Genomic DNA, 15,256 nt, shown 5'->3' with positions numbered 1-15,256 from the left:
CGGAAGGCCGGGGCGGGGCGGGGCGGGGCGGGACAGGGAAGTAGCCCCGCCTGGTTGCACGGATCGGTGCTCAGCTCCCACCGCTGGGCAGGCGACAAGTGCGGGTCTGGCGGAGCGCGGTGGCGCGCGGAGACCGAGGGGCGACCACGGGCGGCAGGGCCCCCGGCGGCGCGCCACTCGGCCGGGCCGGGAGTCGCGTCAGTCGGTGTTCCCGGCCGAGCGCGGTCCGCCTCCCTCTCAGCGCTCATCCGGCCTGAGGGCGGCCAGAGGGCATGTGGGACCCCACAAGGGCGCCGCCGCCGGTGCTCGCGGGCCGCGGGTGAAGAGGAGAGTACGGCCTCACTCAGCCCGGAGCAGAGAGGTGGCCCGGAGCGAAGAGGAGGTGCTGAGCGAAGAGGAGATGCTGAGCGAACAGGTGGCCCGTAATGAACAGTTAGTCGGGAGCAAAGAGGTGGCCCGTAACGAACAGGTAGTCGGGAGCAAAGATGTGGTCCGGAGCGAAGCGGGGACCGAGAACGAAGCGGTGACCGAGAGCGAAGAGGCGGCCCCGGCCGAAGAAGTGGCCCAGAATGAAGAAATGGCGGCAGCCGGACTCAGCGTGACCGTCACCCACAGTGAGCGCGGGCGGCCGGGTGGGCCCCGTGCCGGGCCAGGAAACTCCGGCAGGGCCTGTGTGTGTGGCCACGGGTCCTCCGGAAGCGCGTGTCCTGGTGTTTGTCCGGGCGGCCGGAAGCGTGGGTTTGTGTCCGCGGGGCCGGTTTTTGTGCGGGTCTTGTGTCAGCACACCTTTCTCTGTGGCGCAGCATTTTGTTTCAGGCCATTTGTTTGATCTTCGCCTGCGTGCTTCACGTCGTGGCCCCGGTTGCACGTGTTCATGTGTGGCCAGCACAGTTATGGTGGGTCTTTGTGTCAGGCTTGTATTTGGCCATGTGTATGGCTGCTGTGTGACTCGTGTACCATGTTTGCGTGGGCCGTGGGTCCAGGCATACCCTCTGGGCACCCTTTGGGTCTGTCTACTGCAGGGGTTGACACCGAACTACACCGTGAATTCACGGGCGAGCCAAGTCCAGAACCAACCGTGGGAGACCCCAGGGCCTCCGATATGAAGACCAGGATGCTGGATCCTGCAGTTTTGAGTGATCCTGGGATGTCTCCTATCTAGGCGTCTAGCTGTTCTCTGTGAAGGAGAGTTGCTAACACCCGTCCCAGCCCTAGCTGGTTTGGCTCAGTGGATAGAGCGTTGGCCTGTGGACTGAAGAGTCCCAGCCCGGGATCCTGGCTCCATCCCCAGTAGGGGGCGTGCAGGAGGCAGCCCATCAATGGTTCTCTCTCAGCATTGATGTTTCTCTCTCTTTCCCTCTCTCTTCATCTCTGAAATCAATGGAAATATATTAAAAAACAATAACACACCTGTCCCATTGACTTCCAGTCTGTTGAGCAGGCTCAAGGCTTAGCCTGGTGCATGGTAAACAGACTACCTCCTACTGCCCACATACCTGAAAGAGAATTGGCACCTCTGCTCCAAAAAGAAATTTTCTGCTGTTTTTGAGTTTATTCACTCATTTGTCTATTTTTTGTTTTGTTTTGTTTTTTGTTAATCTTCACTTGAGGCTATTTTTTCCATTGCTTTTATGAGAGTGGAAGGGAGAGAGGGAGGGAAGGAGAGAGAGAGAAACATTGATGTGAGAGACACATGGATGGGTTGCCTCCAGCACCCTGGCACACAGGAAACTGAGAGTGAACCTGCAACCCAGGTACATGCCCTTGACCAGCACTTGACCCACTGACCCACACCGGCCAGGGCTCATTCGTCTGTTTACTGAGCACCAACCATGTATGTGTCCAGGTGTGCCCAGTGGGAGAGACTTGGAGGGAAAACAGTCCCTTGTCCGTTATAGCAAAGAGGACAAAGGCCAGTACAATACAGACTAAGGGCAGTCAGGCCACAGGAGGCAGACGGCTTGTGATAAAAAGCATGGACCTTGGTATCAGATCAGATGTCAAGTGCTGACTCCACAGTTGGGTCTCTATAGACAGGTCTTAACTGGACTGACTCACAGCTTACTTACCTGTGAAATGGGGCATAATAGGTAGTACCTACTTCATAGAGGTGTTCTGAGGATTAAGTAAGATAATGCATCAAATGAGACTGGTCAGCTCCTTGTGCATGTTAGGTACTCAGATATTAGCTGATATCACTAATATTGTTAGTTATAACAGTGGAAACAGAAATCCTTGAGCAGGTCAGCAGAAGCTGGACAAATGGGGGAGGGCTGATTGGAGTAGGGGGCATATGACTTGGGCTTTGAAGGCTGAAGGCTGGCTACATAAATATAATGAAGTGTCAGCCTATATTGGTTCATGTGGAAAATTTTTCTTAATTGAACCCTTTTCTCTCTCCTCAGGCAATGAGAAGTACGACCTTCATGTTACCCCACAACAGGGCAGTAGTGAACCAATTGTCCAAGATCTAGCCCAGGTTGTTGAAGAGGCCACAGGAGTCCCGCTACCTTTTCAGAAACTCATATTTAAAGGTAGGCATTTCTCTTCCAGCTTTGCGCCCTTATAGCTAAATGACCTATTTATAATTGCTTAATCATACCTAATGGTAGCTCATAGCTTTCAAAATTGGACAATTCTTATTTGCTGTTTATTCATTTATTTCTTCAGCAAATATTTATTGAGGACCTACTATGTACTGGACACTTCCAAACATTTGGACAGGTATAAGATTTGAAGTCACATGAGGGTGGCAGAAATCTTACCATTTTTTTTAAAAAAAAATTATTTCTTTATTGATTTCAGAGAGGAAGGGAAAGGGAGAGAGAGAGAGAAACATCAGTGATGAGAGAGAATCATTGATCGGCTGCCTCCTGTACACCCCCTACTGAAGATCAAGCCCCCAACCCAGGCATGTACCCTTGGCTGGAACCGAACCTGGAACCCTTCAGTCCTCAGGCTCACGCTCTATCCACTGAGCCATGCAGCCAGGGCGAAACCTTACCATTTTTAATGAAGCATATGGACTTTTAATGAAGTCTTCCCTGGCTAAGTTATATCCTCTTCCCATTGTATGTTAACATGGCACTCCCTACCACTTCGGCATAACTTATATTGAAGTTACTATTAAATAGTTGTTTTTGTAGTTGCTGAATATCTGATTTCTCTGTTAGAATAACAAACTCCGTGAGGGCAGAGAAACTGCTGTGTGTCCAACGCTCAGCATAGTGCTGCTGACACAGAGGGGGTTGAATGAACACACTCACCAGGAGCCTGGCTGTGGCAGGCCCAGTGGGGAATGCTGATTTCTGCCAGCCCTACCCACTCCACACCTGCCCCCTCTGTCTTCCCATTCTCATGGTAACCCATTATTTTGCTATCTGATGGGGCCAAATTTATCTCATTTGGTGCCAGTTACAAAGAATTTAGTGATGGGAAGTACTTGTATTTATACTTCACAGTGTAACTCCTTGTTTTTTATTTTAAAAACATTTTGCTTTAGAATTATAAAGGGAATAGAAATTCATGTTTCAAAATACAGAAAGCACAAAGAAGAAATGCCCTCCTGGCTTTAAAACCTCTCATAACATTTTGGCATATTTCTGTTCAGCCTTTTATTTTGTTTGTTTGTTCTGGCTTCCAGAAGTGTGGGTTCTTGTTTGTGGACTTCTTTTTTTTTTTAAGTTGAAAAAACTAGGCTTATATTGGTTATACATTTTTTATAACATTTTTTTCTTATAACACTGGGTTATCAACATTCATTGTGGCCTTGATGTTTCTTTTAAAAAATGAGCTTTAATGCCTACAAAATCTTCTATTGTACTGATGTATAGTTCATCACCCGCTATTCCTGAATTTTTGGCTCTTTCCAGTTTCTCTCTATATCAGTGGTTCTCAACCTTCCTAATGCCGCGACCCATTAATACAGTTCCTCATGTTGTGGTGACCCCCAATTTGATTGTTACAAGTTGAACATAATTAAAGCATAGTGATTAATCACAAAAACAATATGTAATTATGTATGTGTTTTCTGATGGTCATAGGCGACCCCTGTGAAAGGGTCGTTCAACCCCCAAAGGGGTCGCAACCCACAGGTTGAGAACCGCTGCTCCATATGAATAAGGTTGCACTAAAAATTACTGTAAAGTGTTATTGTGCAGGCACACATCCAGTTATTTGTTTACAGTAATAGCTGAAGTGAAATTACTGAGTCAAGACACCTAGTTCTAGAAAGATCACACCAACTTATCCTCTTCCCATAAGTGAACACACTTGTCTCTCTCCTGTACCCTTGCTGAAATCTGTTTTCAATGCTGTGCAATTGTTACAACTTGGCAGTCTTTTCTTCTCTTCAGGACAGTCTCTGAAGGAAATGGAGAAGCCATTGTCTGCAGTTGGAATACAAAATGGTTGCCGGGTCATGTTAATTGGGAAAAAGGTAAATTACTTTTTCTACCAGAACACAACCAAATCAAATGCTGAGGCCTTTTATGCATATTTCGGTGTAGAAGGCAAAATTGGGGACCTAGATGCTGCATTGGTGAAGCACTCTCTAAACAAATGTAGTCTCCATTTGTGTGATGGGTTTACCAGTTTTTTTGTTCTCATGCCCTCTGGCTTCTGTTGGTTAGGGGTCTCACTGTGAAAGTCTGGAGCAGCTGTGCTGCCTCAATAACATAACTTTTGTGTTGGTGGTAGAACCTCAGTCTGGTTATAAGGTGCCTAAGACAGGCCTTACTTGGAGGGGATTTACAAAGAACAATTTGTTAAGCCTGGAGATTTAAAAAATAAATACAAGTTTTAGGCTCTCTCCCTTTAACCACCCTTTTTACTAAAATCTCCCATTGGGTAAAAAACTGGCCAGAAAGAAAGGTTCAGACTAAAGAACTGAGGGAGAAAAAGAGCCAATTAGTGACAGGTGAGGACAATTGCCTATTGGTGATGAGAGAGGGCCATGGCCAGCCCTGCATTGTGACACAGTGGAATTGTTGGTCACATGAAGTTCCCTTACTTTGAATGAGGTGACTGACTCAGAGTGGAGAGAGGGTGAGATTAGCAAAGTAGAGGCAAAGAAAATCCCATCCAGACTTGGAACTGCTAGGAGACTGGCACTCAGGATTTCACCACTAAGTAGAATGTGAATAATTTGGAATAGTATAAAATCAGGAAGATATTGGCTCTGACTGCCAATTGTTTAGGTGAGAGAAGGGGAAATATTCTAGATTTCTTGCTCAAGGGTCCGAGAGAATGGTGATGGGTGGGCAGAACCCAAAGGTTGAGTTTGAAGAAGTTCTAGGACCCCTGATTGGAGCTGTCCTAGGGTTTGTAGAACCAAATCTGATTCAAATCTCAGCTCTACTTCTTTTGGGCTATGTGATCTTAGGTTACAACAGCCTCAATTTTATCATTTAAAATAGTACCTACCTCATTGGGTTTTGATAAGGCTTAAAACAATCATTCAGGTAATGTGCTTGGGATAGTATGTGGCATAGAGGGAATGATAAATAAAAGTATTCATCATTGTCATGTTGGTGGATGACATTTTGTAATTCTATTTAAAGGAATAGTAGAATTCCACCTATATAGAAATTCTGAATTCTTCACAGGTGTTCAAAATTTGTTCACTCTCCAGGGATCAGTCTGGCTATTGATGATCATCCCCAGGCTGAGGTTGAGTCTGGCTCTATTCTCTGAATCCAAATTGTCAGGACCTTGCCAGAATGTTTACCTAATACCTTCTCTCTACTCTAGACTCTTTTGTAGATTGAAAACTTAATGTATATCCTCCAATTTGCTTTCCAAGAAGCAACAGAGTTAAGACTTTCTTTTTGATGAGTGGTTTAGTCTGATTCTGGTAAAAAGAAATTTTTTCTGACAGGGGATAGTGTTTTTGGTAATTATTGGCTTTATTTTATTCTTAAACATTTTAGAACAGACCAGAGGAAGAAGTTGAACTAAAAAAGTTGAAAAGTTTGGAGAAGTTTGTGGAGAAGATAGCTGACCAACTGGAAGAGTTAAATAAAGAGCTTATTGGAATCCAGCAGGTACCTCTTTGTGGGCTTTGACTTTGTACCTGCCCTAAGAACTTTCTTTTTTGGTGTGCCACAGAATTTTAATAATTAGTTTGTGTGTACCATGGGATAAAAAAGGTTGAAAATCTCTGGTCTAGTTTGTTATAAAGTGTTTAGCAAAGCAAAGGATATTTTGTTGATTCATAGAAGGTACAAGTTGAGTGGATCTTAATGGGGTGGTCATCCAATTCAATTTCTTATATTAAGAGATGGTTTCTTATATTAGAAACCAAGTAAGGATTAGAAACAGTCCCAAACCACATATTTGTCTTTGACTTCCACATTTTATAACTTTAATGGATGTATGGTTATGTTTTAATTACAACGTAATACATGCTGATTGTATATAACTTTTAAATTAACATATGAACACTAATATGGAAAATAGAAATTACCTGTAAGGCCCCAACTCAAAGATAACCATTACTAAAGACTGGAATTTACTTTTCCATCCTTAAGAAAATATTTGATATGGTGTTATGTACACTTTGTAAATTGTTTTTTTTGGATAAAAATGTTGAACATTTTCTGTCATTAAAAATGACCATACTTTTAAAAACTTACATAGCATGGTTTACTTAACCAATTCTCTATTGTTTATCACCTAATGTTCTTTTTTTTTTTTTTTTGGTCCTTCCGACTTTTTTTTTTTTTTAATTAAATCTTTATTGTTCAGATTATTACATTTGTTCCTCTTTTTTCCCCCCCCCATAACTCCCCTCCTCCCAGTTCCCGCCCCACCCTCCGCCCTCACTCCCCACCCACTGTCCTCATCCATAGGTGCACGATTTTTGTCCAGTCTCTTCCCGCATCTCCCACACCCCTTTCCCCCCCAAGAATAGTCAGTCCATTCCCTTTCTATGTCCCTGATTCTATTATAATCACCAGTTCATTCTGTTCATCAGATTATTTATTCACTTGATTCTTAGATTCACTTGTTGATAGATGCATATTTGTTGTTCATAATTTGTATCTTTACCTTTTTCTTCTTCCTCTTCTTAAAGGGTACCTTTCAGCATTTCATATAATCCTGGTTTGGTGGTGATGAACTCCTTTAGCTTTTCCTTATCTGTGAAGCTCTTTATCTGACCTTCAATTCTGAATGATAGCTTTGCTGGATAAAGTAATCTTGGTTGTAGGTTCTTGGTATTCATCACTTTGAATATTTCTTGCCACTCCCTTCTGCCCTGCAAAGTTTCTGTTGAGAAATCAGCTGACAGTCGTATGGGTACTCCCTTGTAGGTAACTGAGTTTCTTTCTCTTGCTGCTTTTAAGATTCTCTCTTTATCTTTTGCTCTTGGCATTTTAATTATGATGTGTCTTGGTGTGGTCCTCTTTGGATTCCTTTTGTTTGGGGTTCTCCGCGCTTCTTGGACCTGTAAGTCCATTTCTTTCACCAGGTGGGGGAAGTTTTCTGTCATTATTTCTGCAAATAGGTTTTCAATATCTTGCTCTCTCTGATCTTCTGGCACCCCTATAATTCTGATGTTGGTACGCTTTAAGCTGTCCCAGAGGCTCCTTACACTATCCTCGCATTTTTGGGTTCTTTTTTCATTTTGCTTTTCCGGTTGGGTGTTTTTTGCTTCCTCGCATTTCAAATCATTGACTTGATTCTTGCGCTTCTCTGGTCTGCTGTCGGGAGTCTGTATAATATTGGTTATTTCAGTCCGTGTATGCTTAATTTCTAGGTGGTTCCCCAATATAAGATCGAGGGTCTCATTAGTTTTCTTGTAGATCTCATTAAGTTTATCGGCGGCTTCTAAACAGTTCTTGAGAGACCTTAAAAGTGTGGTTCTGAACTCTATATCTTCCATTGACAATTTTGTCCTGTTTCTTTGTCTCCGCATTTTGTTATGCTTCCTTGGTGCACCCCCTAGTGGTCTTTGTGCGCAGTCTTATAGTTAAACCTTGATTGTTGTAGCTAATACCAGGGAGGGTTTGACCTCCAGGCCAAGTGGCTATGAGAATCAGCTGTGTCTGCAGTGAGAGAACTTCTGTCCTCTAGGGAGGTGCTAATCTTAGCCTTTGCCTGAGGCTATCCGGCAAATGCCTCTGTGCAGGGCTTGGGCGGGGCTGGTCGCACAGGATCAACAGGGTGGGCCGGAGAGAGCAGTTATGGCGGCTCTCAGTCCTGTCCCCAGGGGCTCTGCCTCTCTGAGTCCCAGCACCCGCTGCAAACCTCGGAGAGAAAGCTGCACTCGCTCTGACCGAAGCCAGACAGTCCCGCTTCTCCCGTTTGAGTCTGGGTCCCTAAAGACTCGCCTGTATCTGGAGCTCAGAGTCTGTGACTCCCTCCCGATTGAAAACGCCAACCGCGCCCTCCTACGCCAGCCCGCTCTTGCTATTCAACTGAAACGATTCGACTATGACTGGGAAAGAGAATGTGCGACCAAGTTCAATGATTATTTTGAGTTTCCTCGAGAGCTGGACATGGAGCCTTACACGGTGGCAGGTGTCGCAAAGCTGGAGGGAGACAATGTGAACCCAGAGAGTCAGCTGATTCAGCAGAACGAGCAGTCCGAGGGCGAGGCGGCAGGCAGCACGAAGTACAGGCTCGTGGGTGTGCTTGTCCACAGCGGCCAGGCGAGTGGCGGCCACTATTACTCTTACATCATTCAGAGGAATGGTGTGGACGGTGAGAGAAATCGCTGGTATAAATTCGATGACGGCGATGTGACAGAGTGTAAAATGGATGACGACGAAGAAATGAAAAACCAGTGTTTCGGGGGAGAGTACATGGGAGAAGTGTTCGATCACATGATGAAGCGCATGTCATACAGGCGCCAGAAAAGGTGGTGGAATGCCTACATACTCTTTTATGAGCGATTGGACACGATAGACCAAGGCGATGAGTTGATACGATACATATCTGAGCTCGCTGTCACCAGCAGACCCCATCAAATCGTCATGCCATCGGCCATCGAGAGAAGTGTGCGCTAACAGAACGTGCAGTTCATGCATAACCGAATGCAGTACAGTTTGGAATATTTTCAGTTCATGTAAAAACTGCTTACATGTAATGGTGTTTACTTAAATCCTCCTCCCGGGCAAGATCATCTGTTGTCTGAAGCAGAAGAAATCACCGTGATTAGTAGTCAACTTGCTGCTAGGTTCCGCTTCACCACAGGGTTTCATACCAAGAAAGTAGTCCGTGGCTCAGCCAGTGATTGGTATGATGCACTGTGTATTCTCCTTCGCCACAGCAAGAATGTGTGCTTTTGGTTTGCTCGTAACGTCCTTTTTAATGTTTCCAATCGCTTCTCTGAATACCTCCTGGAGTGCCCTAGTGCAGAAGTGAGGGGTGCATTTGCAAAGCTGATCGTTTTCATTGCGCATTTTTCCTTGCAAGATGGGCCATGCCCTTCACCTTTTGCATCTCCTGGACCTTCTAGTCAGGCTTATGACAACCTGAGCCTCAGCGATCACCTGCTGAGAGCGGTGCTGTATCTCCTGAGAAGGGAAGTCTCGGAGCATGGGCGCCATTTGCAGCAGTGTTTCAACCTGTTCGTGATGTATGCCAATTTAGGCGTGGCCGAGAAGACACAGCTTCTGAAGCTGAGTGTGCCTGCCACCTTCATGCTTGTGTCTTTGGATGAGGGCCCAGGTCCTCCCATCAAGTACCAGTATGCTGAGTTGGGCAAGCTGTACTCAGTAGTGTCCCAGCTGATCTGCTGCTGCAATGTCTCGTCAAGAATGCAGTCCTCAATCAATGGTAATCCTCCTCTTCCCAACCCTTTTGGTGATCCTAATTTATCCCAGCCTATCATGCCAATTCAGCAGAATGTGGCAGACATTTTATTTGTGAGAACAAGTTATGTGAAGAAAATCATTGAGGATTGCAGTAATTCGGAGGAAACCGTCAAATTGCTTCGTTTTTGCTGCTGGGAGAATCCTCAGTTCTCATCTACTGTCCTCAGTGAACTTCTGTGGCAGGTTGCGTATTCCTACACTTACGAGCTGCGGCCCTATTTGGATCTGCTTTTGCAAATCTTGCTGTCGAGGACTCCTGGTAGACTCACAGAATTCATAACGCACTTAAAGGAATCCCAGACGACCGAGATGGGCTGTTTGACACAATCCAGCACTCTAAGAATCACTATCAAAAGCGAGCGTACCAGTGCATAAAGTGTATGGTGGCTCTCTTTAGCAATTGTCCTGTTGCTTACCAGATTTTGCAGGGCAACGGAGATCTGAAAAGAAAGTGGACCTGGGCAGTGGAGTGGCTTGGAGATGAGCTCGAAAGATGACCATACACTGGCAACCCTCAGTACACGTACAACAACTGGTCACCTCCGGTGCAAAGCAGTGAGACCTCAAATGGTTATTTCTTGGAGAGATCACATAGTGCTAGGATGACCCTTGCAAAAGCTTGTGAACTCTGTCCAGAGGAGGAGCCAGATGACCAAGATGCGCCGGATGAGCATGAGTCGCCTCCCCCCGAAGATGCCCCGCTGTACCCCCACGCCGCACCTCAGAATTTGACTTCAGCACTGCGCCTCCTCTGAGTGTCCGTATGCGTTTCTCTTTCCTCCTAGTTGTAGGACTTCCACTCAGCCAGCGTTCCTGTCGTTCTGGGTGATGTCCGTTCCGTTTTTTAGTTTCACTTTTGAAGTAGTTGTTCAAGGCAGCAAACTCCGGCGTTAACCTATGCCACCATCTTGGTTCTCCCTCCCAACTTTTTAATATATACATTTTCAAACATACAGAAAAGTTGAAAAAGTGAGCAGAATGAATGAACATCTGTACATTCCCTACTTAGATTTAACCATTCAAAGCATTTTGCCATGTGTATTAGTTTGCTTAGGATGGCTTAAACAGTAGAAATTTATTTTCTCACAGTTCTGGAGGCTGGAAGTCCAAGATCAAGGTGTGTGCAGGGTTGGTTTCTTCTGAGGCCCCCCTCTGACAAGAAATAATCCAAGTTCAGTACCACTCATACTGGAAAGCAGCCTTCCCAGGACCAGGAGTCTGCCCTCCAGTTCTAACAAACCAGTGCTCTCTTTATGCACCATGGCAACTTCTTTGTTGTATCATCTCCCATTTCTATGAATTTTATTATCATTGGCTCAACTCACAGTTCCCGGAGGACAGGAGTTGGCATGGGGGCGAGCTAAGTTCTCTGCTTAGGGTTTCACAAGGTTGAAATCAAGATGTCAACTGAGCTGTATTTCTTTCTGGACCTCAGGGTCCTGTTTTTAAGTGCCTGTGGCTGTGTCTGAATTCAGTTCCTTTTGTAGTTGTAGGGCTGAGAAGCCCATTTCTGGGTTGATCATATAAGCCAGGGGCTGCTTTCAGCTCCCAGAGGCCACCCACATTCCTTACCCCCTTCATCCTCAAGTCAGCTTTGGAGAACTCACTACATCAAATTCCTCTCCTGTTTCAAATACCCTATTTCCTCCTATCTCCTAATGTTCTTTTGCCATTTTTCATAATGCTTCTTTGAAATCTTTAGACATAAATCTTTTTTGACTACGTATTTCTTTTTTTTTTTTAATTTATTTTATTGATTTTCTACAGAGAGGAAGGGAGAGAGATAGAGAGTTAGAAACATCGATGAGAGAGAAACACCGATCAGCTGCCTCCTGCACATCTCCTACTGGGGATATGCCTGCAACCCAGGCACATGCCCTCGACTGGAATCGAACCTGGGATCCTTCAGTCCGCAGGCCGACGCTCCATCCACTGAGCCAAACCGATTTCGGCTGACTACGTATTTCTGATAGAATAAATTTTTTAGTTGAAATTGTTGGCTAATGTTTACTACATGTTGTCAAATCTGCATCTGTAACTCTCGGCTTTGATAAACATCTTCAGAGATCCCTGTTGTCACCAACTAACTGGTCATTTGGCCAAGCAATGTGAATAAACAGCAAGACAATTTAATAAAAATAATGTAAATGCTGCCATTTGTTAGCATGTTTGTGTCAGGAATTAAGGGTCTACATATATACCTCTTTATCCTCACAGTAACCGTATGGGGTGTGGGTATCATAACCCCCATTTAATATATTTTATTGATTTTTTACAGAGAGGAAGGGAGAGAGATAGAGAGTTAGAATCATCGATGAGAGAGAAACACCGATCAGCTGCCTCCTGCACACCCCCTGCTGGGGATGTGCCCGCAACCAAGGTACATGCCCTTGACTGGAATCGAACCTGGGACCCTTCAGTCTGCAGGCCGACGCTCTATCCACTGAGCCAAACCGGTCAGGGCTAAACCCTGTGCTCTTAATGTCTGGCTCTTGTGCGTAGGTATACTCCTGTGGCTTCGCTAAAGTGAGGCCTCAGGAGGCATTTGCAGCCCCAGTGGTTTATTTTAGAGTGGCCTGTTATAGTGTTTAGGGTGGCCCAGGGCCAGCTTTCATTTTTCCCCAAGAGATGAAGTTGTGGGTCTGAGGTCTGGCCCAGCCTATTGGGAGGAATATGGATTCAAAGTGTGGCTCCTTCATCAGTACCTCAGCTTGGCGTTTTTCATCAGCTTCAAGGAATCCTTGCAAAAATGCATTATTTCTCCACAGGGTTTTCTGGCCAAGGATTTGCAAGCTGAAGCCCTCTGCAAACTCGATAGGAAAGTAAAAGCCACAATCGAGCAGTTTATGAAGATCTTGGAGGAGATTGATGCACTAGTAAGTAAATATTCACCTGAGAAGAACTAGTTTCCTTTGACTATATTTCAACCAGTTTCACTCTTTCAGTAATGAGGCCTTATTGTCTGAGGATGTTGAGCACCTGCTGTATGCGAGATACTGCTAGGTCTTAGGTGAATACACAGAAAGATAAGACAATTCCTGATTTCTAACCACCCACATCCCACCAGCATAGGGCTTCTCGAATTTTTATTAACATGTGCTAGTAGCACCTAATCCTCATGAAGCTTGGATCCAAATGGTCTATGGTCTCATGGTCAGAGAAACACAGGGCTTCACTTTCCTGATACTCATGTGACTGATATTCCACTGAGCTCATTACTTGTACAGAATTCAATCAGATCCAGTTCTTATGAGGCTGTTGGGAATCATTGACACCACTTTCCCTTTTACAGATGATAATAAATTAACTGATATTTCTAGCCTGATGCCTCATTCTTGAGGGTGAACTACTCTGCTTGGGATTTGAGGATGGGGTAATAAGGAGGGGGCTTATAAAAAATAAGCAAAAGGTGCTTTCCTTGCCACAGCGAGCTCATGGTATGGCCACAACATAGTATGCATACATAGGAAACAGTGAAAGAACAAAGTCCACATTACAGATCAGTTTCTATGGCCCAGACAGAACAAAGGGAGCTTTTATAGGGGCAAGAGCCATGGAAGGGTCACGTAGGATGCCGACCCAGAAAAATTACTCCTGAAATTCATGTCTCATTCCCATTGGTGACCCATGACCTACTTGGTGTACTATGGATATGTCTGATGTGTTCTTACATCATTTTTACTGAATTATTTATGTGTCAACTTATTCTTCCATAGGTTCTGCCAGAAAATTTCAAAGACAGTAGACTGAAAAGGAAGGGTTTGGTGAAAAGGGTTCAGGTGAGTTGTGTGGTAGAGCATTACACAGTGTAAAGCAAGCATGTCAAACTCGCAGGCTGCAATGCCTCATTTATTTGGCCCATGTTAGCCTTTGAGTTTGACATGTGTGGTATAAAGGGTTGGTGTATGTGTTTATCTGTTCAAAGAAGGATATAGTAGAAGTTGCGTGGCTTTTTTTTTGGTTGGTATTCAGCATGAACCCAGAATATAAGAGAATTGCTCCTTTCATGTCCCTGTAATTATGTTTGAATTTAAACTGATTGGGAAGGAAGATCACTGGAGAGCAGATGGGCTGACACATTGTACAGCTCTAGGAGGCACCATTCATATGTACAGTGTAGCCCTGAAATTGTGCAGTTGCAGTGTCAAGGCTTCCTTTTGGTGGTTATGGGCCTAGAGAATTGTCAGAAACCCTGGTACTGCTCTTCCCTCTACCTCCCTATCCTTTTACTTTGGAGCCCAGGCACTCCCTGCGCAGCCTGCTTCAGCATGAGCCAGTCACCCATAGGTTCTCCAGAATAGTTGAGCACAGAGCTTTGGGGTTGGCTAACTCTGGGTGGACCCTCACTGCCCTGCATTGATCTTTCAGGCACTCCTAGCTGAGTGCGACACAGTGGAGCAGAACATCTGCCAGGAGGCAGAGCAGCTGCAATCCACAAACTTGGCCCTGGCCAAATGAGGAGAGACGGAGAGAGGCTGTGCTGCCCTGAAGAACAGTGCCACCAGCTCTGCCCTCTGCAACAGAAGTTACCTGACTTCTCCAAGGCTGCTGGATCACTTGACCAATTGCCAGTTTTCTTTCTCCTACACCTTGGCATATTTCCCTGCTTAAAATCCTCCTTTGGCTACACCTGCTCTCAATGAACAAGTACTGTGTTTATAATCTTAAATAGAGCTCTTGTTTGTTTTCTTATTCTGCCTCTGTGTGGCTGTGCTGTCCAGCAGCCCACCTTATCTTGGGAGGGCCCAAATCTTCCCATGTCTTTTGACCTTTGGGTGCTTTCGTTTGTCCACGGGTAGTTCAGATTTATAGGCCACCCTGGTCTTCAGATACATGCGGCCTTTTTGCCCTTGTGGTCCCATAGTCCCATAGATGTAAATCAGAATCATTTGGAGGTTGTATCTAGTCAGGAATGTTGGAAATAGCTTGGAGCAGGTTTTTGGTACACAGTAGTCCAAATATCACTCATTGTGACCTAATTCTGGAATAGCTGGTTGGGTTGTTGGTTCACAGATTCTGTATTTACTTTCCAGTGAACCTGCACAGCCACGGGCCAGGAGATCCCAGGGGGCCATTCTCGAGGTGAGGCCTGGGGTTGATGTATGGGCTTCCTTGTCCCCTAGCAAATCTGTAGGAGGTTAGAACCCAGTGTTGACGGAGTCTCTGGTTCAAACCGGGTTAAAATCATGTCTTGGGAAGGGCATAGAGGGAAACGGAGTGAGTAAAGCAGGCAGGTGGTGAAGACAGCCGTAAGCTTCTCAGAAGTTCCTTCAACGGCATTTCTGTCCACTGTACTGTCCTGAGATCTATATTTCCTTCAAAGCTGTTCCTGTCCATTTTGTGGCCTTCCCTCCCCCACCACCTATTGTTTTTTTAAACTATATACACATCAGCAATCAGAAGAGTGCTTAAACTATTTTTTTAGGGGAGAGAGA

At 45.2% G+C, this 15,256-nt stretch overlaps 1 protein-coding gene across 1 annotated transcript; it reads left to right on the top strand.

Moving 5' to 3' along the window:
- The first annotated feature begins 30 nt into the window (after positions 1 to 30).
- BAG1 (BAG cochaperone 1) lies at positions 31 to 14,513 on the top strand. Its single transcript, XM_081103649.1, has 7 exons — positions 31 to 614; positions 2,406 to 2,534; positions 4,356 to 4,438; positions 5,931 to 6,044; positions 12,590 to 12,697; positions 13,538 to 13,600; positions 14,190 to 14,513. The coding sequence occupies exons 1-7, from the start codon at positions 401 to 403 to the stop codon at positions 14,277 to 14,279; spliced, it is 801 nt and encodes a 266-aa protein (XP_080959775.1). The 5' UTR covers positions 31 to 400; the 3' UTR covers positions 14,280 to 14,513.
- Positions 14,514 to 15,256: the final 743 nt, after the last annotated feature.

Source organism: Myotis nattereri (genome assembly GCF_964212035.1).
Source record: "Myotis nattereri genome assembly, chromosome: 12".
In the NCBI taxonomy this organism is placed as follows: Eukaryota; Metazoa; Chordata; class Mammalia; order Chiroptera; family Vespertilionidae; genus Myotis; species Myotis nattereri.
Note: the sequence above shows the minus strand (reverse complement) of the source record. Positions and strands in the feature narration are given on the sequence as shown.